We start from the raw sequence: 25,527 nt of genomic DNA, 5'->3' as shown, positions 1-25,527 counted from the left end.
CTATCAATAAGATTTTGAGGTTTTCAACTGATCCCTTTTCAACATAATCGCCCAGAACTATTGAACCTGAATAATTCTTGGCATTTCCAATCAAAACATGACATTCTACCTCCACTAATTTCTTCTAAAATGCTCCACACATGCATACAAAAATATATGGCCATAGCTAAAAAATTTAACCCGATTGAGATAAACCAATGTGATTTTTAGATTCAGCACATCAGATTTGTCCTGAATCAGCTGAAAAAATGCAAACAACAAATTTGTTTTTGACCAGTATAATTTAACAAATTATTTACATAGTTTTGTTTTTATTTGTTAATCAAAACAAAGGAAATAATTCATGATTTTTTGAGGATTTTTAAAAATTGAATTTAAAAACAATTTTGATTGGAAAATTAAAATTTTAATAATTATTAATCTTATAAGAAAGCTTTTCTCAACATTTTAATTTTAAATTAACTTATTTTAAATCTACAGTAGCAGCCATAATATAAGAAATGGAAACAATGAAGAGATAAATCTATGTAATACTTTAAAATTAATGCATGATTAGCAATTAAATTTTACCAAATAAAGATTAGAGTTTAAGCATTGACAGTTATAAAATTTTACATAATAGTTTAAAAAAAAAAGAAAAGAGATAAATGGAATGAAGGAAATAAGCTACCAGACAAAAAAGTTAAGGAATGGTGTTAATAATTTGCAAAAACTTTTTATTTACATTATCAAAAAAACTCTATGGAACTTTTCAATAAGTAAAAGTTCATTTATCATTTATTTTTCAGCAATTTGGCAAATTCTACATGCAAAATACTCTCTTTTGAAGAAATTCAACATATCGTTTAACTATTAAGGAGAAATTACATTTTAGACATTTCTGGTATTGTTCATACTATGTAATTAACGGGTAGGAAATTGATAAAATGTTAGATGCAAAAGCATAAACATTGCAAAGAAAAGATTAAAAAAATTGTTAAAATATCTACAAAAAGCCATTTTGAAATTGCTACATTAATTGTTTGTAAATTTAATGAAGAGACAGACAAGATTTCAAGGAAAACAGTTGCTTGCAGGTTAAATAATGCAGGATTGCATTCCCGTATTCCAACTTCAAGGTCATGCCTGGAGTATGCAAGGGAACATGGGATACAATTTATTTCAGTGAAGAGTTCAAGTTTAATATATTTGATTTTGAGAGTAAAACTTACATATGCCATAAGAACAGGCAAAAAACTGTTTTCTCAATGTGTCAAGAAAACTTAAGTTTGATGGTGGTAGTGTGATGGTGTCTGGAATCATTCTATCTGCAAGAGTTTGTCCTATTACTCACATACATGACTATCAAAAGCCTTCTTCAATAGCATGTGGTACCAAGATTACACCATAACCTTTGTGAATCTCTTATTTTTATGCAGGACAATACATCTTATCGCTTAGGTTATGACAAAAAATTGTTCTAATGAAGCGACCAGCCCAGAATCCCGACCTCCATCCAATAGGAAATGTTTAGAAGATAATCGGAAAAAAGGCTTGAAAAAGAAACCTGTAAAACCAGAATCACATATGGGAGTTATCAAAAGATGAATGAGAGAGAATTACTGCTGATTTTACAAGAAATTAATTAGGTCATGTGGTCACCAATGCAGAGAAGTCATTGAAAAAATGATGTTTACCAAAACTTTAATTTTATTAATATTTTGCTAACGATCAAGTATTAACAAGATTGTTCCTTAACTTTTGTCTAGTAATTTATTTCCTTTGTTCCAATTTAATCTTTATTTTAAAGATGACTATTTTGTAAAATTTTGTAATATTGTATAATATTTATGCATTACACTCTAATCATTATTCTGTAAAAATTTAATTGCTAATCATGTATTGCTTTTTAAGTAATACACAGATTTATATCTTGTTTCCATTCTTTAAATAATGACCGCTACTGTATTCTTGCTCATCTCATCTAATATGTTGTGTACTACGACTCTTTGTTTTTCATATTGAAAATGTTTGCCATTTTATAGAGGGTAACCACTTTTTTCAGTTCTCAACCACAGTCCACAGTTTGACAACATTTATTTTTTGCGAGAAGGTATTGTTGTTGTATCTTTTCATAGACAAAGTCTGGTTTGGCTTATGGCATATCAACCATCTAAGAGTTATTTAATGCTGAATAAAGTTATCAAATATAATTATATAGGTAGGGTAATTATTAGGTTGATAAAGTTCTTGCGGTTTTTAACTTTTAATTTCAGATGAACATATTTCAGCTAAAAACATACGACTGAGAACTGTTTGTGAATTTCATATTCCCATCAACTTCCTCCTTTGGAGTAAGCCGGTTCAACCCACATAGGGTTAGTGCAGTTTTTATAGAATGAAAAACGCTCTTTAAAATGATATATAAAATAAATGTATTATAACGAAAACTTATTTGAAAATATTTCATTTGAAATCAAAATTAAAAATTCTGCAAGAACTTTCTTGTCAACCTAATATTTATATTCTCAGAATATATTGCTCATCGATTTGTTTGATTTGGTTGGATTTGTTTTATGGCATATCAACCCTTTTCAGGTTATTTAATGCTGAATCCAGTGATTTAGGAAAAAAGTTTTTATGCTTCAAGTTCTTTATACCTCCAAATATTTACTCATGCTGTTTAGTTGGGTTATTTTCTAGAGAAAAAGTGTTCTTCTGACTTTGCAGAACATGATTGAGTTTCGCAAAGAGAAAAAAAAACAGCATCAATGTTTGGTGCATTTTAGTTCAGGAAACTGATATTTTCAGACAAGCTGATCTGGTGGCATCAGATTACTCTTAGAAGGAAATTCCACAGTGAGAATAGGATTCGTAATTTTCTTTGTTCTAACATGATTGTTTCTCAGCCACAGCCTTCTAGTACTGATTCGGGGAGAAAGATAAAAAGGAGAAACAAAATTTTGAAAGTTTTGAAGAATCAGATCAAATAACACAGTTTGAGATAAACTTAAGGCATAAAGCATGACCAGCAAAAGTAAGAGCCGAAATGGAAGAATGGAGCAGCCATCAGGATCACATCCTAAGTCATCATGGGTCGCTACCCACAACCAAGAGATGTCCCATTCTTGGAGAGGATTTTTTTTTTTTTTTTTAACAGCATATCAACCCTTTGTGGGTTATTTAATGCCGAATCCAGTTATTTTGGGAATAGTATTCGATGTTGTATCCAGTTATTTTATGAGATTTTTATTCTTCAAGATCCTTGTATTTTCAATCGTTATTTCGTAGCTTTTGATTTGGTTGTTTTATAGTGGATTTTGTCATTTTTGTTCTCTGCCTTGCAGAATATGATTGGGTTTTGCAATGGGAGGGGGAAAAGGGTTACAGTATTATTAAGTCCTGTATTATGAATGTAGTTATATTGTTGATGTTTTATATTCAAATTGTCCTCATTCTTAAGGAAGGTTTCTTGGAGATAAATAACGAAAGGATTAAATTTGGTTTGCAACAATAAAATTTCATTGTAATTTGCCTTCAATCCACGGCAGTTCCATTGGATTTTCTTGTAATTCATGAGGATTTGTTTTTTGGTTTGGGGAGTAACTTCAGTTTCCATGTCTTCTAATTCCGTAAATCTATTTGTAGTAGTAGTAGTAGTAGTAGTTGTAGTAGTAATAGTAGTAGTAGTAGCTTCTGTTTGTGGTAATTTCTTTATATTATTTTGTTTTTTTGGCAGATGTATTTTCTTTTTGTTTTCAAGTGTGTTTTTTTTCACCACGGGGAAGACGTATTGGTGACCTGTGTTGTCTTTTAACTGATTTTTTTTTTCCTTAGTTTCGTCTTTTTCAGCATCTGCACAACGTACTGGTGATTTTTGTGGTCTTTCTTTTGATTGACTTTGTTTTCTTGAATGTTCTGATTTTGGTTGAGAATTTGTTTTATTGGTAACATTAGTTGATGATTTAATGGGATGATTAATTTTTGATGATATGTTTGGTTTGATTTCATTTATAAATTTGGGCCAGTCATTTGGTCCCAATTGTAACAATTTGTTTATTAGTATTTTGTATTTGGAGTCTTGGTTAGTGATGTTGGATGATATACAACTTGAGGTGACTTGAGAGTATGTCTTTTCCTTCATGTATCCATCTACTATTTTTCTGGCTTCGAGGAAGGAGATGTTTTTGATATGTTTTATTGACACTACTTCCTTTTCTTTCTTCCATTTCTTTTCTTTTCATTTCTGCATACTTTAGCATAAGCAGGATGGTTTTCTCCACAATTTGAACATTTGCAATCAAGATTGCAGTTATTGACAGTGTGGTCTAGATCTCTCTGGCCACATCTGCCGCACACTGCTCGCCCCCTACATGCATCCTCATGGTGCCCAAACTTCTAGCATTTAAAGCACCGAAGTGGGTTTGGTATAAAGGGTTCAACTTTTTCAACGTTGAACCCAATTTTGATTTCTTTTGCGATAGTGGGTCTATCGAACTGCATAATGTAAGTGTTCGTATGTATAGTCAGATTCTCTTTTTTTATTGTAATTCTTTTAACGTTTATTACTGCTTGGTTTTTAAGTTCTTTTGTTATCTCTTCAGTAGTGCACATTGATAGGTCTTTCGATTTTACTACACCTTTGGATGTATTCAGATTCTTGTGTGGATAAGTTTTGATATTTATGTTGTGGAAAGTTTTCATTCCTAGGAGAAAAGTGGCATGTTTTTCTCTTTCCACTTCCACCAGTAGGGTTTTATTTTTTAAAGTTTTTACATTTTTTTGGGTAATATATGCCGATATAACTTTATGTATAATTAACGGTGATAAGTCAGTTATTTTGGTTTCTTTGGTGGATTCCAATACAATAGATTTTGAGGATGTTTGATGTAGTTCATTATCTGAACTATCCGAGTCGACATGTTGGCGCTTGGAGTTTTTATACTTGTCCATATATATATATATATATATATATATATATTAAATTCATTGTTTATGCTCCCCACCCACCTCGGAGTCCAATATTGGGGCATGTTAAGGGGGAAACCCATTCGCCTTGTCATGCCAGGACTACATAAACAGTATACATGTTCCAAATGGGAGCCATGAGCATACATAATCCTTTAGTTACACAATCCAAGTCATTTGTGGTAACTTCCGGCACTATACAGCCATGTCATGACTTTAATCATTTGGCACATTTGACCCTAGCCACCGCCTTCTAACACATGGAAAAGAGGGGAAAATATGTATATAGTTTATAGTGGTACAGGATAAAACTGTATTTGTTACAGTTTAGAGGAAATTGATAGAAAAGTAGAAGATGTGTTAGGGCTTGACGTAACTAGCCGATTGATCGGATCGGGCCCCTCCGACCACCCGTCTAGCCTTGTATGACGCCAAAGTGGAGTGTTGCAACTGATATCTTTAATTTCCCTAGATATCAGTTGCTCAGCCACCAGGATCCTTTTCAGAATCATTACGGGTTGCCACCCACGGCCAACAGGTGACCCCTTTGAGAGGCTTTTATTCTCTGCAGGGGGACAGTCGGTGTATTCTAATGCTCCACCAACGGAGTTGGGAAGTAGGGAAGGAAAAAAAAAAAAGGAGGGGAAGTGAAAAGGGGGAAGGGAGCTGTTGGTTTTGTTTTTGCAGAATATAATTAAGTTTTACAAAAGAGAATAGAAAACAAAAACAGAAGTTTAATGTAGGTGCATTTCATCCCAGGACGCCACTAGACGGCCTGATCTGGTAGCACCAGTCTTGGAAAGGAGGTGTGTGGTACCTCTCTACATGAGGTTGTAGCTGGCAAATTTGTGGCCCCACTGACAGGGTGTACAAAGTCTGGTATTCCCAAATGGTCACTCATTTCTTAACTTTGGTCATCTAACAAGAAACCATCTTTGATTAAAAGTATGAAATGCAACTTTTATTGGAGAAGCTTTCTTTTGTTTTTTACTTTTCAAAAAAAAACCAAAAAAACAAAAACAAAAAAAAAAAAATCACACAATTTGTGAACTAAAAATAAAATGAACAAACTGTTAGCAAGAAAAGAATAACAAAATTAAAGACATGACGGATAAAAGTAGAGAATGAATGCGAAACATCCAAGAGTATACAAGTGACTTACCTCAAAGTCTACTTTATTGAGATTGTGAATAAGAAGGTATAACATATTAGAGTTATAAATCTCCTGTGCCAATTGAGCCACAAGCTCAGTGTGAGGTTCTTGGTCCCCACTTCCATATAACATTGTGCGAATTGAACTCAGATTTTTTGATACTTCTTCTGAAGCCTGCAATATAAAGAGAAAACAAAGGTTAATGCAGATTTAACAATAATGAGACATTAAAGCAAAATTGTCAATTTATATCTGATATCTACCCAATTATCATCTTCTAAAATATTACTTAACCGACAAATTTTAAAATTACATACTGCTGTGATATTAACGATGCCCCCCCTCAAGTATTACAAAAACAAAAATAAAATAAAATAAAATAAAAAAGAAAATAGTAAACAAGTTTATCAGCAGAACAAAGGTATAGAAAGTAATTCACCAAGGTAGACAAATAGTACTGCTGATCAAGGTGTGACAGTAAGGGAATCAAAAGGACCGGACAATAGAGGTGAATATATTTAGAGTTTTGGGAGTGGCAATGAGGTTTGGGACAGTTTATGGATAGTGTTGAGTTTGCAACAGTTTGAAGACAGTTGGAGACAGCAAAATGCAAGTTGTGGTCTGGAGCAGGTCCAGACGAGCTGATGTCAGCTAACGAACACAGCTTTGGCAGATGACAGAGCTGTGGACCTTAGCATGTAGAGGGTCAATGATGTCATACATACACACAGTGCAACTGATAATTGCAGAATGTGTCTGACTTTGTTTTTTGTTCTATTTTATTTTTTACACTTGTGAACCAGTGTGTCCCCCCCCCCCAACCTCGTTTGGCGCCTGTGAGAGAGACAATGATAACATGGTTACAGAAGAGAAGATGAAAGATAAGAAAACCATAGAAACAATGTGAGTGGCGTTTGTTGTCAAACGGGAAGTTATCTTATATAGCATGTAATGTTTCACGTGAAAAACATGAAAAGTTTTTAAATTCATTTAATGCCGTATTTTAAAATTAGAAATTTACAGATGTCATTGCAATTAAGTATCTGTCCAAGAGTCTTGAACACGTAAAATACTTCTATCATCTAACACCCTTCATTAAACTTAAAAATAATCTAGTACCAGTTTTAAAGGACTCTAGTGAAAGAACTGACCCGTAAAGTGTCCTCTTGAACTTTGCTAAAATGCTTAACTGATTAATCAATCTAGTGATAATTAGGGCTAGAACAACAGCATATTCTTTTCAGTGTTTTGACTCTCGAGTGTGTATCTGTTGGTATCTTATATGCTTTTATATAGAGTGATGTGCTCCTCGGTTGATTAATTGTGTCTTATCGGATATATATTTGAGAGTCAATACCATGAAAAGAATATGCTGTTGTCATAGCCCTAGTGATGATCTACCACTTCAAAAATGGTAAACTTCTTTCTGACCAACAACATCGACATATCATTCCTATGATTACCTCCCACAGATGAGTAGGTGTCGTTTGTACCAGTCAGAGATACGTCTTTGACAATCGGGTTGACAATGGTTTTGTTGCTGCCGGACTGAGGTAGGGTTTATTCAGTTTTAAGAGATGTTCACTTTCGTAGGTCTTAACTTCTCTTTGAAAAGGGATTAGTTTATTGCTAATCACCTGAAGCACCTCTACCTGAGAATGCCGATTGCCCAGGCATTTTTTGTAAGCTAGAGTTTTCTTAGTGTGTTGAATTTTTAAAGCCATACCTGACTTTGTGTCTAGTCTCCTGGAGAGTAAATAAATAACATATCATGCACTGCGAAAGGCACATGAAGCGAAGACAATAGCGCTTGATATATTCAAAGTCTTTGATATAGTCTGGCATGAAGGTCTTCAAGAAAATTCATTTGTACAGTATTAATGTACAAGTACTTAATATAATCTGGTTCTTAGTAAAAAGATCCATATTGTCTTTGTTGGCTGTATATCTAAACAACATCACATTAATGCAAATGTGTCCCAGAACTCGATAATTATTCCTGATTTTCATAAGTGACCTCTTTCATGCAATTGAGTTGAGATTTGTTGATAACATCATGCTCTATTTCCGACATGTGAGCAAATCAAACACACACACCCAAGATAATTGTTGAATCCTTAGAAATTGACCATCAGTCTGCAGAAAAATGGGATGTAAAATGAATGGTTATGTTTAATGTTTCAAACACAAAGCTTTTTTTTTGTTTAACAATAATACGAAACCTTTCCAACCATCAACTGCCATGGCTTATAACCCCTTTTTTATGAAAGTCCAACATTTAAACTCCTCAGCCTAAAATTCAGATAATATGAATGGGAAGAAATACATAGAAGATACTGACAAATCTGCTGACAAGAAGGTGGACTCCTTCTATTGGGCTAGAAAATGTCTCACACATGCCAATGTCCTATATTTCTATAAAGCCACGATTTACCCATGCATGGAGTATTGTTACCATATTTAGGCTGGTGCACCAACCCCTAATCTCTCTCAAATGCAAAAATAAGTTTATAGCCTAATAAGTCCCACACTTTTCAAAAAAACATTTTTTTTATTAAGCCATGGTCATAAAAACCATTAACAATAAACAGAGTCTACACTTAGCTAATTAGGTAATGCATAAAACTTAGTAACCCTTTTTTGTGTTATAACAAGAACATTTATTTCCTGGTACTTTCCCCAAATAAACTGTGATTGTGCTCCCTCTCTCTGACTTCTCGAACGTGATCGTCTTCTCTAATGTGCTCTCTCTTTCCTTTTTATAGTCTTTTTCTTTTTTTTTTTACCATGATGTTATTTCACATGCATTTGCATACACACACCCGTGCTGTTACACATGTTCATTCACATAGTTCTGAGGCAATACGTCCAGAACTGCGGAACACAATGCAAAATGAGATTGTCATTACATCTCTGAACAAACACCAGTGTGATTATGCAGTGGATCTAATGTGATTGTATATCGTCACAGGTTTGGTTTGTTCAGCCGTATTTAAGCATCACGGTGGGGCAAAAACCATGAAATAATCTGTAAGCAACTGATGCAACTGTCATATTCCAGTGAGTAGACAGCAATTCTTATCGAAACACATCATACACTCCAAAGGGAACAGGGTGGTAGCAGAGAATATGTAGTATATATTTGACTAGCGGGGGTACCCGGCGTTGCCTGGGTGTTTCGAGGTGTGTGTGCTCTTAAATAAAAAAGAAACCGGGTAGGATCGGACCCTAAGCCCTTAGGCGAAGTTTGAAAATAAAATATAAAATGTGAAAAAAACATGAACCGTTCGGCCAGCCAGAATGAGTTACTGAAAGATGTTTGAATTTATTTAAGTAAGAACAAAATTGACAGGTGCCCACATGGAAGTCGTAGAGTTAAGATTTTGTGGAGCGTTACGACGACGACGACGTAAGCAATAGCTATTCAGCAGTTGTTTTTAATGAGGTCAATGACCAGATTTGTTTGTTATAAGTGAAGTAAAAAAAGAAAACAGAAAAACGAACGTTAAAACGGGGGGGAGGAGATCAAAACATCGAAAAAAAACCAAAAAAAACTAACATAAGGCAAACAAATGATGTTAAATGTAAAAATCGAAAAAACAAAAACAAAAAAGAAAACAGAAAAACGAACGTTAAAAAAAAACATGTGAAAAATGGCTTAAATAAGCCTGTTTCGATATTAAAATTTAAAAAATTGGTGGGTACCCGGGTGTTTTTGAGTGTGTGGTCAGGGGTGGATAAGTGAAGTAAAAAAAAAAAACAAAAAAAAAACAGAAAAACGAACGTTACATGAAAAATGGCTTATACAACACTGGTTCAATATTTAAATTTAAAAAATCGAAAAAAAGAAGACATCTCACACCATGATTCGAACCCAAAACGTTTAGATAATGACCCAACGCGCTAACCAACTAAGCTAACACAACGTACATGAAATTTAGTCAGTTCTTCAACTATTTAAAGTAAATCAGGTCATGACATAATCTGACGCATGCGTAGAACCGGTCGTCGTTATGAGAGGACCGTTTTTGTTGACCCCCCCCTCCTTGTCGAAAATTGTCGATTTCGGGGTGAAAAAATGAACGTTTTTGGCCAATTTTTCGGGCAAAGGATGGGGCTTCAATATGATACCAAGTTTGTAAATTTTTGTTCTGCATGTCGAAAGTTTTTAGCGGACACACAAACACACATACATATATATATTCGCTTTTATATATATAGAAGATGGCACAATGCTGTAGATGGTCAAAAGAATCAGAGAACACCCTGCCAATTTTGGCAAACACTAGGGACCCATATGCCTTGTAAAGCCAAGTCAGCAAATGCCATTCATGAGAAATTTGGTAGCTTAGGATATGCAACATGTAAAGTTCCCTATTAACCATATTGGATATATAAGACAAGTGTTCGTCAAACTTGAGGTTGCTAGATATTATTAGTCCCAGATAATTATGACATTTTGAGAATGGCATAAATGTATCTTGAAATCAAATTCCATGGATAAGGACAGGAAAGAGGCATCTAGAAGACAATAGCGCAATTGTTTTTGCTGGGTTGAACAGCATACCACATTCTCTTGCCCACTCAGATACAAAAACAAGCAGCAACTACAGGTATACTGAGACTATGTAAGGGTCTGGGTGTGAAACAGAAATTTGTGTCATCAACATAAGAGTTTGGGAACACAAAAATAACATTGGCGCAATAACACTTCCCCGTGGCACCTCAACTGAGGCAGGAAGCTCATCCAAAACAACTAGCGACCAAAGTTCTCTGCAGCCAATCAGACAAACAGTTGCAGATCCAAGAAAAGAGCGTGTTTTGGACGCCAAATGAGGGTAGTTTCTGTTGCAGGCTCGAATGATTGGTTGGTTGGTTGTTTTTGTTTTATGGCATATCAACCCTTTTCGGGTTATTTAATGCCGAATCCAAAGATTCGGAAGAAAAAATTTTTAATAGAATATATTTGTTGTTTTCAAGTCAGTTTCTATTCAACCCATAGTTGGAACCCTAACAGGTACTACCACCCTGGGTCAGAGTGGACCTGGGAACAATGGTAATTAAAGAGTGGCTCCACACTCCCCAAAGCCCGCAAGCTGGGGCCTCACCACTGGATATAGTTTAAGGGCATATCCAGGACCCCCATTGGGGGACTTTTACCCTCTGCAGGGGGGCAGTCGGTGTATTCTAATGCTCCACCGACAGGGCCGCAGGCTCGAATAAGGAACAGTTCCAAATGTGATGGTAAGATATAAAAATGCTGAAATTGTGCATTTCTTAGCCTCATGTTTTGTAGTCAAATGCTGATAAAGACAGGTTGCTTGTTCCACAGAAGAGTGCAATTTTAGAAAACTGAATTGAGACAGATGGTTGAGAAGTTAAGCACTTGTTCACAATGTGCTCCATGACCTTGCTAAGAGATCAGAGAAATTGGACGATAGATAACTTTGATCACGTTTGCACTTGTATAGTGGAGATCTTCCATGGAAGAGGTATGCGACCAGATGCACTAGCAAAGCATAGTGCGTTGCGCTCAAGTGAGTTGTACCTGCATAGTGCTAATTAAGAAGTATTGCTTTATCAAATCATGTACAGGTGATAACAGTTCCATCAGATAGATCAGGAATGGCGCCCAACACCTTAGTTTTTTGGCAAGTCACCAATAACTATGTGATGAGAGACTATCAAAAACCTTATTGGTCTCGTGATGATGATGACTGTTTTTCCCAAGTGTACCAACATGTAGAAATTTAAAATATCTTGCTTGAAATTAAAAAAATCTTGCTACTAAAAAAATGTTAATGTAAATTTTTGTTTACTGAACAAATGTAGATGTAATTCATGTTATCTATTGTCAATGATCTCTTTCTACTCATTTAATGTCACTTTTCCCAAGTCAGCAAGTCAGACGTTTTTAGATATTTTGCAAACTCATTCTCCAAGTTTCAGCATGCCGACTGTCCTCAAATTCCAATCTGTATAGTCTTGTCCAATCATTTGTTTCCAAGTTTTCCTTTTTGAGATTGTAGGCATCCATGCTTCTGCAACAGTTTATCCAGAAGGACGAAAGCGCTACATGACCTTTTACCAACATAATTCCTCCTTAACCCCTTTACTGGATAAATGTATTGCTTTAAAAAAAATAGTCCAACCTAAGGTGTTGGATTTGGCCAAAGTTTACATGTTTCTGCCATTGTGCTGCAGTGGGGTGAGAGAGGACTGGGTAAGGACTCAGCATTCGTTGCTATATATCACAATGTTTTTAACATAAATGTTATACAATTTACCCCAGACACAGAAGGGTATGGTTAACAGAGACAACAACTAACAATACTTCTACCTTTTCTCTTGTAACCGTACATCATTCACATCCACACCCTGTCCTCAGTATATCTCCTAGGTAACAGAGTTGACAACTTCCAGAGTGTTATAATCTAGTTCTCAATAGGCCACACCTGTTCCAGATATCTTGTACACTTAATGTTGGGGTTTCAGAGCTAACCTATCCTTCAAATCATTACATTTTGCAGATCTAGGATAAGTACATTAGATTGTATTGCACAGCGTTCAATACTCTTCTGGACACATAGAACAACAACTTTCATTGCTGTTTTAGAGGCTCCAAGCCTCTATAATTACTATGTACTCATGCATGCTGTTTCCATTTATAGCAATTAACAATGTAACTCATCTCAGGCACACACTCTTCTCTTATGACAGCGTTTGCTTTGTCTGACAGGATTAGAATGCTTACCCTACCAGATGCTTTCAACATTTCAAAGACTATTTCAGAAAGTCCTGCATCTTTGCCACTCTTCATTTTGTCTAAAGCATTTTCTATCATGCTTTGGCTGAGGTGTAGTGCTGGGCTCTGCATTGGTTGTTCTATTGTTAAATGGTTAGAGTTCTAGGGGAATGCACATTAAGCAACGTTGCCAAGCTCTTTGCTTGACTATGGGGTTATTCCAGCCCAATTCATCCAGCCCCGACACACCCCCTCTTGGATTTTTTTCATATTTACACCATACAAACTTTGGGTTAAAACTAAGAGAAATCTACAATTTCAGCCCAGTTGGATTTCAGGAACATATTTTTTTTCACAGTTGGTTTCGGCCTGGAAATCAAAAATTGCTATCTCATGACGTAGAATTTTCGACTCCCGGCGTTTTACAAAATTTGCATTTTTGTTGCAAAAAATAAAGCTCTGGAGCTAAATATTCACACATATAAGGTTTTGAGGGCAAGGAATCCAAAAATCATGGTTAGAAAGATGGCAAATGAGAGGAAGTACCTTATTTTTACCATTTTAGGTGGTGCCGCAGCACTTTTTTAGAGCTTGTTTGGGGCGATATTTTATTGAGAAAAAAACATAACTGTGGTGCTTTGCCAGACTTCTCCTTTGGATTTTTAAAGTGACAATGGGTTGGAAATTACAAAAATCAAATAAAACCTTTCGGCATATTTGACATTTCCAGACACTAAAGCCTCAAAATTGGCATTTTTATAAAAATTTAAGGATTTTTTGGTGAATTTGGCAACAATCTAATCTTAAGTTATGATCAATATCTAGAGCTGAAAAAAGACTTGGATCGACCCATTATAGCCCATTTTCATAATATAATGTCAAATTACATCATATAAAAGGATATGGACCCCTACTTCACAGTCAAAATGGACAAAAAAATAGTCGAAAATAAAAGACTGATGCATAATCTAGTTTATCATAAGAAAAACTGTCAAACAAATATAAAACAGACATTTGTTATAACTCCAACTATCGACTTAATCTGTCAAAATAGTTCTGAGTCTTATTTTTCTCCTCCTTGGTGATGAAATATGTTCTACCATTCACTGAAATACTTGGGGTCTGCACTCTCATAACGACCTTGCTTAGTGGAATATAGCCTCTATCCCTATTAGTTGGCCAGTGGAATTGATGTGATGGTCCATGTGGATGCAGGAATTTGCAAGTAAGATCTTTCTCTTCCCTGTTGACACTCTCAATCAATGCTAACCACCAATACCCATCAAAAATGCAAGTAATGTAGTCATTGCATTTGAGCAACTCCAGAGTTTCATCTAGCGGCGTAGGCATGTCCAGGAAAGAATGGTCGATAAAGATCGTTGTGTCAGCACTCAGTTGCTTGCCCTGAATAGTAAACTGAGAAGTTGGTTTGAAATAGTGACAGCTCCTTGTACCAGGCACAGTATCTCCCAGTTTATATCTCATTTGAAGTTTCTCTCGAACTGAAACCATGTCTTCTTTGTCGATCTTTAGAAACATGATACCAGTGATCGATGATCTGCAAAAGTCTGCAACAGCATGAAAAGTGAGTATTTGGTCTTTTATTGGCCTTTGCAAGCTGGCACGGAGAACTTTGCGTTTGACAGCCCCACCAATTCCATCACAGGGTGATTTGCCATGGCTAGTTGCAAAAAATGCCCAAGTTGCATCAATTCCAAAATCTGATGAGTGATGGCAAAGGTTAATAAATGCTTTGAAGTTTTTATATTGGGCAGCACAGCCATCGCTGAAGTACTCTACACTCTTGATCCAGGGAAATTTCTCTTTGATGTACAACATCACCATTCTTTGCAGTTCATGCACAAAACAGGTGTCATGCTCAAGGTCATCTGAAATGATGCATAATGAGATCTGTTGAAGTTTAAGATTTTTACCATCCTATTACTAGTTTCTTATTAAAAAAATAGCATACTTTTATCATAACTTGGTGTTTTCAACCCTTATCAATTAATTTTGAAGACTGTAGGCCTGTGAAATTGTTGAAATTGTTATCAGAACTTTTTAGTATCTGGCTTACTTGCAAATTTATTCCAAAATTAAGGTATGATGTCAGTTTAGCAAATGTCTAAATTAATTATTACATCTAATAGGGAAGGGAATATTTTTCATTATCATCGAAAATAGACCTGACTTTCAACAGAAACTGTGAGTGAACGGAACAAGAACTTTTTAACATTTTTGGTCCAGCGGTAATTTATTGTGTCTAGAAAAAATATATGAAAAAAAAAATGCATTACCATATCAGCCACACCCTTTTTTATTGGATTTTGGGGCATGTGGGTAAAAAATCCAAAAACCCTTAATATCTCTATAAGGATTCACTTTTTAGCAAATCTGATGCCATTTTTGGATTCCTTGGGTCAAAATACTTACCTGTGCAAATTTTCAGAGCCATAGGATCTTTCAATCAGAAAATATTCAAAGAAATGACATCACAAAATTTATCCCGGGCGCCACATTATGCAGCAAAAACGAAAACAAAAAATGCTCTAAATCGGAAACCGCTTGGAATTAGATGCTCAAATTTTCAGGATTTCTTAGTTTCTATATTGTCTATCTGCACAGCAAATTACAGCCAAATCTGAGGGTATGGGTATTTTTTGTCCATTTTGACTGTGAAGTAGGGGTCCATATCCTTTTATATGATGTAATTTGACATTATATTATGAAAATGGGCTATAATGGGTCGATCCAAGTCTTTTTTCAGCTCTAGATATTGATCATAACTTAAGATTAGATTGTTGCCAAATTCACCAAAAAATCCTTAAATTTTTATAAAAATGCCAATTTTGAGGCTTTAGTGTCTGGAAATGTCAAATATGCCGAAAGGTTTTATTTGATTTTTGTAATTTCCAACCCATTGTCACTTTAAAAATCCAAAGGAGAAGTCTGGCAAAGCACCACAGTTATGTTTTTTTCTCAATAAAATATCGCCCCAAACAAGCTCTAAAAAAGTGCTGCGGCACCACCTAAAATGGTAAAAATAAGGTACTTCCTCTCATTTGCCATCTTTCTAACCATGATTTTTGGATTCCTTGCCCTCAAAACCTTATATGTGTGAATATTTAGCTCCAGAGCTTTATTTTTTGCAACAAAAATGCAAATTTTGTAAAACGCCGGGGGTCGAAAATTCTACGTCATGAGATAGCAATTTTTGATTTCCAGGCCGAAACCAACTGTGAAAAAAAATATGTTCCTGAAATCCAACTGGGCTGAAATTGCAGATTTCTCTTAGTTTTAACCCAAAGTTTGTATGGTGTAAATATGAAAAAAATCCAAGAGGGGGTGTGTCGGGGCTGGATGAATTGGGCTGGAATAACCCTATGTTATCTAGACAAAACTTAATGCGTTTCCCACTCTTAGCATCTTGAGTCTTCCTTTTGCATTTGTTTTGCCTCTTTATAGACAATGTTACTTTTGGGGTCAATGTCACTGAACTTAGTTATTACAGAGTTACACTTGGCAATGTACACAACTTTTTGTTGTGAGGCTTTCTGGTGATCATATTAATCGATTTAATTTAACTTCAAACAATATAAAACAAAGAAAAATGGTTTAATGGAATAACACTAAAAAATGTCCACTTCTAGCTTTCTTATGTGTTCAGCAGAACGCTGTGAAGTGCAAAACTTCTCACCCGAGGCCCCGTTAACTATTCTTATTTTTGGATAAAAGCATGCTTCCTTTTGTTTTTTAAACAGTTAAGTGAAGGTATAGAATAGTTAATAAGCCTCCCCTCCATATTAAGAATGGCTTTCTAAACAATATCATTTAAAAGCCATACTTAACATAGAGAAGAGCTTTGTTAAAAATATTTCTTTTGAGCAAGAAGAAAACATTCCAATTATCTATATAAATAAAACAGTAGGTGTATGCGTGTGTATGTGAAAATATTCAACCAATAAACTCTTAAACTACTGGTCACATAACATTGAAATTAACAGGAAATAGTAATCGCACACCAAGGATGGTTTATAATGAGTAAAATCTTTGTTTGGATGGATGAATAACATGTACAGAACTATGTTGGCAAGTTGAGATGCAAAATGTTCATTTCAACTTGCCAACATATTTTTATTACTTTTGCGCACGCACAAATTAATTCACAGCTTGAAGTGGTTTAATTTTAAATCTTTCTTATCTATCAATAGCTCAAGTAGTAGAGAACATGTCTGGAGCACTAAATGTTTTGGTTTCGATTCTAACTGATGCCACTCAAGTAATTTTTCAAAAAAAAAAAACTTTTGAAATTAGTACTATATATTAGGTACAATATAATATTCAATATAGAATTGGTTCTGTAATAATAAACATGAAATCTGTATGAATTAAAATAATCCCCTCCCCCCACTAGTAATAAAAAAAAATTTGTATTAAAAATAAAATTCAAAATTTTCAATGAAAGAAATCACTTTTCATATGTGTCAAATAGATGGGCAACTAATTTTCACAATTCGTTGCCGACTGTTAAACACATTCTTAACCGGATGGGACTATTTCCAGTTGTTATGCTATTATATATTAAAAAAAAAAGAAGCCATTTTAATTTAATTTTTAACCTTGAGTTACACAAATGTTTTTAGACTTAAATAAAAAGTAACATACAAATATGTTGCTTGAACTATGAACTACCGAGCCATTGTCAATGACAGACATAAATAGCATTTGGTGTTTTTTATTTGAGTTTAAAATTTAAAACAATATCATTTTGTGTTTATCCAGCACAGCGGGGTTCGTACCAAATTTCTCCCTCTACCATACTCAGTCAAAAACTTGCTTAGGATGAAATCTGTCTTGAGATTTTAGTGTAAAATATCCAACATTCTCATACCAACATCTATGCTTTTCCTTTATTTTAGTCCGACATTGTCGTAACAATAACAAATATTGACATTTCGAGTATGATCAAGTCTAGTTAGACTGGAGATCAAACATAACATTTTTGTCCCGTTAACTAAGTCTTCTTTCTGCTTCCTTTGTTGACAGCCAGCATCTGAAGCCATACAAAGCAACAGATTGTATACTATAACACAATAACATCATAAAATATATAAAAGTTAACGTAGGGGGGAAAAAAATCCACAACTTTTTTTTAATAAATGCATGTATAATGTATAATACTGTAACAGACACATGAGTTGTTGGCCCAATGGATAGTGACATTTCCCAGTAATAGTGACAGTAACAATCACAGAGCTATTCATCTTTTTTCCATCATTCTCTTTGTTGCTGGAATAATGGAAGCAAAAAAAAAAAAAAAGCAAAAAAAGCACAACAAATAACTCCATTATTTTTTTCTGATTCAGTTGATTTTTAATAGTCCTTAACAACAGATCCACATGAACTCCTGACCAAACCCTGGTGAAAGTCTTAAAAAAGATGTCTGATCACTTTAATATCTAACTACCAAGAGCCAGGAACTCTTAAAAGTTTCTCTACCATATACTTCATCCCATGACGTAACTTCTGCTACACGTCAGCCTAACTTCTAATTTGATTTCACATGGGAAATTCCATTTTCTTGTTTAAACTATTTTTACGCTTACTTTTACACAACCAATAACTAATTTTGTTACATTTACCTTTATTTCTATGCATCTTATCACTTTCTACAACTATTTAAAAAAAAAGAGATCATCCTATTAACAAAGATGAAATATAAAAAGCAATTGCTGATTATTTTTTGTGGCTAAGTGTCAAAAATGAAGAATGTTATTCATTTTAAAATTAATTGTTCCAAAATCTAATATAATGTAAAAAATAGAATTCTGATGTGATAAAATATGCTTGGTACTGTGACTTTCGAGCAAGGATTAAAGTGTTATAATATCTTTTTAATGATAGGATGCTCCCAATACGCCCCCTTCACCCATTCTGATACAATTACCAATTCTGTTCTAAATTTCTTGATTCCATTAATTTCAAATTTATAGTTTTTTTATGTTTTAATTTCATTCAGAAAAATATAATTTTTTTCAAAACAAAAAATTATTTATTTGAACAAAGAATACAATTTAAATTTGAATTGTGTACTTGGAATGGTATTCTTTGTTCAAATAATAAATTTTTTGCTTTGAAAAATGATATTTTTCTGAATGAAATTTAAATATAAAAAACTATAAATTTTATTTTGCTCTATCTAGTATACTGAGCAATTCTTATTTGACTGAGATTATCTTATATAAAAATATTACCTCCTAAAAATATTTTGTAAGACTTGATACCATAGATTCAAAAATCTGTGATCCATTTCACCTTATTTTGATATATATATACACTTGTGCCCGATATTATTCATACCCCTCGGATCTTTGAGATTTCTATAAGAATATTGCTCAAACCAGAAGATAGACAATATTAAAGGGATTTCAAACAATAAATCAAGCATAAGCATTTAATTTAAACTCAACAAATAAATAAATTATGCAAGTTTGAAGCATTATACTAAGAAAAACAATAATGGCACTAGTTCAAAATTATTCATACCTCTCTTACTAATAGTCAATAGCATGCCCTTTATTCTTAATAACTGCCTGTAACCGTTTTGGATATTTATCAACAAGGTTTTTACAAGCATCAACACTGATTTTTGACCATTCTTCAATGCAGTAGTTCTCTTAATCCCTCAAATTTCTAGGTTTCCGCTTTTTAACCTCAGTTTTCAATATGTGCCAGAGGTTTTCGATAGGGTTCAGGTCAGGACTCTGGCTAGGCCATTCCAAAACATTAATGTGATTATCCTCAAACCATTTCTTGGCTATTTTGGCAGTATGTTTTGGATCATTATCCTGTTGAAGGACCCAGTTTGGTCCTAAATGGAGCTTCTCCGCATCCTGTCTAATGTTTTCCTGGAGTATCTCCAAATATTGCTCCTTCTTCATGGTTCCATCTATCTTGACCAAACTACCTGGACCACTAGCCGAAACGGAGCCCCAAAACATTAGGCTACCACCACCATGTTTCACCGTGGGTATGGTGTTCTTTGGGTTGTAAGCTTCTCCTTTCTTCCTCCAAACGTAAGAAGCATCCATATGGCCAAACAATTCAATTTTTTTTTTCGTCAGTCCACAAAATACTTGAGAAAACGGACTCTGGAGAATTCACATGGGTCCTAGCAAACTTTAGACGTGCTGCAAGGCGTTTTCCGGTGTGCAATGGAGTCCTTCTTGGTCTTCTTCCTTTCAGACCATTTTCATGCAGAGTCCTTTGTAATGTTTGCCTTGATATTTTTATGCCAGAAGACTCAAGATTTTCTAAAATGTCCTTAGTAGTGGTGGTTGGATTTGCATTAACACTTCTTACAATATTCCTGGTGGCTCTAGCAGACAGTTTCCTTTTCCTTCCTCTACCAATCAAGTTGTTTGTTGTGTGGTGGCTCTGGAATTTTTTGATGATGCTCTGTACTGTTGCTGTAGGGACCTCAAATTTCTTGGAAATTGACTTGTAACCTAAACCATCCTTATGTGAATTTACAATTTTAGTCCTAAGATCATTACTAAGCTCTTTTTTCTTCCCCATTCTAATAATTTTTATTCTTTTTTTGGTTTTCAGTTGATATCATTTTAATTTCTGAAAAATGCAAAAAACGAAATGAAATTAATCAAAGGTTGTATAAAAGCATTCAAAATAAGAATCAAACAGGAAACAAACAGTCAGAAACTCGATTAATACTGAAAAATAAGGGGGTATGATTATTTTTGAACATTGCAGATTTTATAAATAGCTGTATATTTCTTTTATTACAAGTATCCCGAGATTTTAAAATGACGAAAATGATCAGAAGAGGTTTATTAAGAATATGTATCAATATGGACGTAAACAATAAATTCTTACAAAGTTACACCTAATAAACTCAATTTTCAAGAGGGGTTATGAATAATATCGGGCACAAGTGTATATATATATATATATATATATATATATATATATATATATATATATATATATATATATATATACTAGCAGGGGAAAATATGCAATGATATTTTAATTTGTCCAGATTTTGTATATATTATTATATAGTTGTGATTTCAAGTTTAAAAAAAAAAAAAGTATTTGGGTGCCATTAGCTAGAACCAAAACCCATAGCAAAACTGTAGCATTCAAGGCTGGTGACATTACCATTGTAGCAACGTGACACGTATATAAACTGATAAAAATTAAAAATAAACTAAGATGAATGTACAAAATGTATACAGATTTTTTCAATTTTGACCCATTTTTGACCCCTGAAAATCTATTTTGACTTGCTAAAAACCCATGAAAGAACAGTGTATGAAAAATCCAATCATTTGAGGCCCCTAGTGCCGCTCTGTGACTTTTAGTTTTGAAGAGATAGAGCTTAAAAATATGGAGACAGACATATAGCCTTTTATACATATACATATAATTTTTGGATTACTGTAAAAACCCATACCATTTTCTAGTGGGATTTTTTTAACCTAATTTCACTGTTATGATATCTAGATTTCAGTCTTAAAATCAATATTTGTATATTTATCATTTGTTCCAGAAAATATAAGTTATCAAAAAAAACAAACTAAAAGAATCGTTTTTGGAATCAGAAATTAGGCTCAAACTTTTCTGACACTATAAAAAGTTAGAATTTTGTTAATTTTTAATTAATCGCCCCCCCCCCCAATGCTAATCTGTTCTGTCCTCTCTTGAAATATAATGCATGATCAAAAAGTACCCAGCCCAAATAATATTTACTAATAGAAGCGCAAACAATGAATAGTTCATCTTTAAAATATAAGTAGTGATCAATACAAATATAGAATTAGAAATAATCTGTGGAATTTTCATAGGTCATCATAAAAAAAGAAAAAAAGGAAAACATGATATGCGAACATTATGTCATCAAAAAGAGAAATATTTGCTAAATTAGCAAAGGGAAAGAATGGTCATAGAGGAAAATGAAACGAGTTAATAAGTCTATCAATCTGACGAGGATCATTAACATTCCTAGAACCCCCCACCCCCCGAAATGAGAGAGAGATAGAAATTCTTTGTTATATGTTCACACATTTTGGTTGACCCACTCAACAGTGTTTTCGAAGCAGATATAATTTGTACAGAAATACAAGCGTCATTTTTATTTTGGTCAAAACAACTGACATATATGAACATCTAAGATATTCAAAATTGGCTTTATGTACCCGCTGTTGCTTGAGAAATATTTTTAGATGTATTTTTGTTTCACCTTTTATTTTTCCCAATCACATAAATACATTTGCTTTCTGTTTTAACTCTTAGATTTATAAAGAACTAGAATACACGTCTCAGGACAGGTAAAATTAATTACTTGAACAGGTCTCTTTATGGTGATTAAAATAAAAATATACTCAGACTAAATCTTATATGTAGAATCTTTATTTCAATTATAATCAAAATCCGTTACAATAATTTGATTATAGAAAATTTAACAGTAAAAAATTATAACAATAACACAAAACTTTCAGATTTTGAGAGATTCTTTTTTTGTAAATAAAAAATAAAATTTCCCAATTATGATCAAAATTCATTGCATTAATTTGATTAAAAAAAATATCTAAAATTTAAGGTTTAAACTAATCGAGTCTCAAGAAAAAAATTCAAATTTAGGGAATCTTGCTTAGAGCCTAATGACCATGAATCAAATTCAATACAAATCTGAAATATTTGAATTTTTAAATAAAATACTTCAAATGGAACTGAAAATTGTAGAATATTTATTGATTTCTAGAATTGTTAAGATTTCTCAAAACTCTGAATTTTCACAAAAAGTTTCCAACCTCCTTTTTACCCACCTTCCATAAAACCAAATCTAGCTCACATTTAGGCCCCTTGTACCTAACAACTGTCTTCCAAAATTCATAATTATTACTTAATTAGTTTAGGAGTGAATCCTGGATACATAAACATATAAGTATACCTCGCTTAAAAAAGACAGAAGCTAAGAGCCACATTAGCAAGCAGACCAATGAAGAGAGATATGATTATATGATAAATGCAAGGAGAGGGAACCTGACCAGATACTTTTTGTGATGTGCTAGAAGAGAATGGGCACGAATTAGGCATTTGTTCTCTCTATCTCTCTGTTAATAATGAACTTAATACCTCATCTCATTTCAGTAGATTAAATTATTTTTTAAACAGAATTTTAAAAGTTTTTAATACTTTACGCTACGCTATCACAATTTTTTTATTTAAATAGAGAATCGACTAATTGTAAATAATGTGTAAGTTACATAGTCATGAGACCCCCCCCCCCGACATACGAGAAGTGGTCGGACAATGTTATTAATAAAAGATTATTGAGCCAATTACAAGCATTTCACTGTGAAACTTTTCTCATCAAATTAACCACAAGGTGAGTCAGTCGAGATAATCTGTTGTTTATAAACCTTTAAAAAGGCGAACAACAACAACAACAGAAGTCGACAGACTATTGATAGTTTGCCAGTTTTGCTTGGAATGAAGAATCACATTTAATTGGCAACAACAAAAACGTTGACAAACAAATATCCAAATCGGCACCATTGCATGCCTTATGAGCTGGCTTGAATCCAGGCATTTTATTTCTTTATAATAACAAATCATTTTTTTAATACATGCTTATATTTTAATAATACATTTTATTAATGAAATTATACTTTGACTTTGAAACATGATTATTTAAAGGCATAATTGTCTGCTAGGTTTTACAGACGGTCAACTGTTGTTGATCATTTTATGTCAAAACTATGTTTTGCATAAGATTATTTTTAAGTGTTGAGACTGTTAATGCGCATTGAAAATTTGAAAATATCAGAACGTTTGGGGGTATTGGATTCAGAATAATTTGAACCTAATTTCTGATTCCAAAAACGAATCTTGATTATTTTTTTTATAAAATAAATTTTCGATTGATGGCACTAATGATAAAACAATAAATATTTACTGTTTTTAAACTAAAAATTAATTATAACATCAAAATATGACATTAATTTATTTTACTGGAGTTAAAAAAAAAAAATGCATAAATTTGCAAGTTAAAAAAGAATGCAATTGAATTACAAGGTTCAGAAAAATGTTTAAAAATTAAAAAGAACATTTTTATCAAGAAAAATACTGACAAATATTGATGATAATTAAGTTAAAAGTAAAACATACAAATTTTTTTTATTCATTTATTAGCTTTTACCAGTTTCATTTTTTTTTTATATGGTGGGTTTTTATCTGGTCCCTTAACGTTGGCAAACATTACAAGAGGTAGCCAAAAAGTGTGAAACAAAGCCAAAAAACTTTGGACGTTTTGAAAGGCTTCCTATAGAGCTGAATTAAGTATAAATTTAAAGATTTTTATGGCTTTGTGTAAGAACACACTTTGGGGTCAATTCTCCTTTGATTCTAAGTTTCCATACTTTGATTTTGATGGTTAGATTTTTAAGTTTCCACTGGTTGTAAAACAAAATATTTATAACTATAAAGACAACAGAAGACAATAAAATTAAAGACTAATAATAAAAATGATTCTCGGTTGTTAATATTGAAACCGTTTGGCAGTTCAGTTGTTACATTTTCCTTACACTAACAAGAAAACAAGTACAGACTGAAAAAAAACTTTCATCGAAAACAATACAGACTGAAAAAAACTTTCATTGAAAACAATGAAAATTTGTCAACAAAGATCTGTCTAGATGTTAAAAAATATAATTTTTTATGGATTAAAAATTAATTACTAACTTTTTTTTTTTTAAATTAATTTTTGCTTTGTATTTTAACTTTTATTTTAATATACAGTAAAATTTTGAAATTTTTTCTTTTTAGAAATAGATAATTTTACTTTTCAACAACTTATAAGTATCATCATTATTATTATGGTATTATTGTAGATTAACACCCTCTGTTAAATCAGATCCCCAATGGGATTCTACTTTTTTACGCAATTACATCTTGAAAAACTTGGCAAAAATATTTTTTCGAATTTTAAGTGGGGGTGTCAGTTTCACATATAAATTTAACGTAAAATGAACCCCATTTCCGAGCCATTCTAGCATTTTAAGGCAATTAAACAAAACAAATTTTTGCTATAGGAGATAAATTCAGCAAGTTTTTTTTTTGGGGGGGGGGGCATACAACTTTGTAGTCTTATAAGAATAATAGTTGGAGTTAAGGTTAGAGGTAAAAGAAATTTGATTGACAACCTAAAAAATTTAGAGTGGACTGGAAATGAACCATTTATGTTAAACTTATATATGAAACTGATCCTCTACCCTAAATTTTAAAGTAATTGTTTTAGGGTTGATTTTTCTTTTTACAAGGTGGTCACCACTTATCAAGGCCCAGAAGCCACTCGGGGATAAGGGTTATTGCGTGTACAGTACGTTAGTGTTGAGATTTGATAAAGTGTGTTACTTAAGGGGGCGGTTCATCAGGAATTTGTTTATGTTGGATTTGAAGATATCCAGGTTGTAGTCAAGTGGGAAACAGGCAAACGGACAGAGTTCCACAGGCGTGCATTTCTAAGAAAGAAGCTTTGTTCATGGAATCTACATTTTGGCACAGATAAAGAGTGGAGAAAATTTTTGACAGTGGTTTCAGCTAGACAGGTGTTTTTCGTGAAAGATTGGCGAGGATTGGAGCTCAGACAAGCACTTGC

The 25,527-nt window shown here is 33.3% G+C and overlaps 1 protein-coding gene across 2 annotated transcripts in view; it reads right to left on the bottom strand.

Moving 5' to 3' along the window:
• Positions 1-25,527, bottom strand: part of LOC145296817 (protein Mo25-like) — a 102,800-nt gene that overhangs the window by 13,642 nt on the left and 63,631 nt on the right. For both annotated transcript variants that reach the window (XM_080142902.1, XM_080142903.1), the window contains exon 3: positions 6,110-6,274. In XM_080142902.1, coding sequence (XP_079999028.1) covers positions 6,110-6,274 — 165 coding nt within the window. The remainder of the gene's footprint in view (positions 1-6,109; positions 6,275-25,527) is intronic.

Source organism: Euprymna scolopes, chromosome 17 (genome assembly GCF_053919585.1).
Source record: "Euprymna scolopes isolate OS-2025 chromosome 17, ASM5391958v1, whole genome shotgun sequence".
In the NCBI taxonomy this organism is placed as follows: domain Eukaryota; kingdom Metazoa; phylum Mollusca; class Cephalopoda; order Sepiida; family Sepiolidae; genus Euprymna; species Euprymna scolopes.
This window is presented reverse-complemented; position numbering and strand designations above follow the sequence as displayed.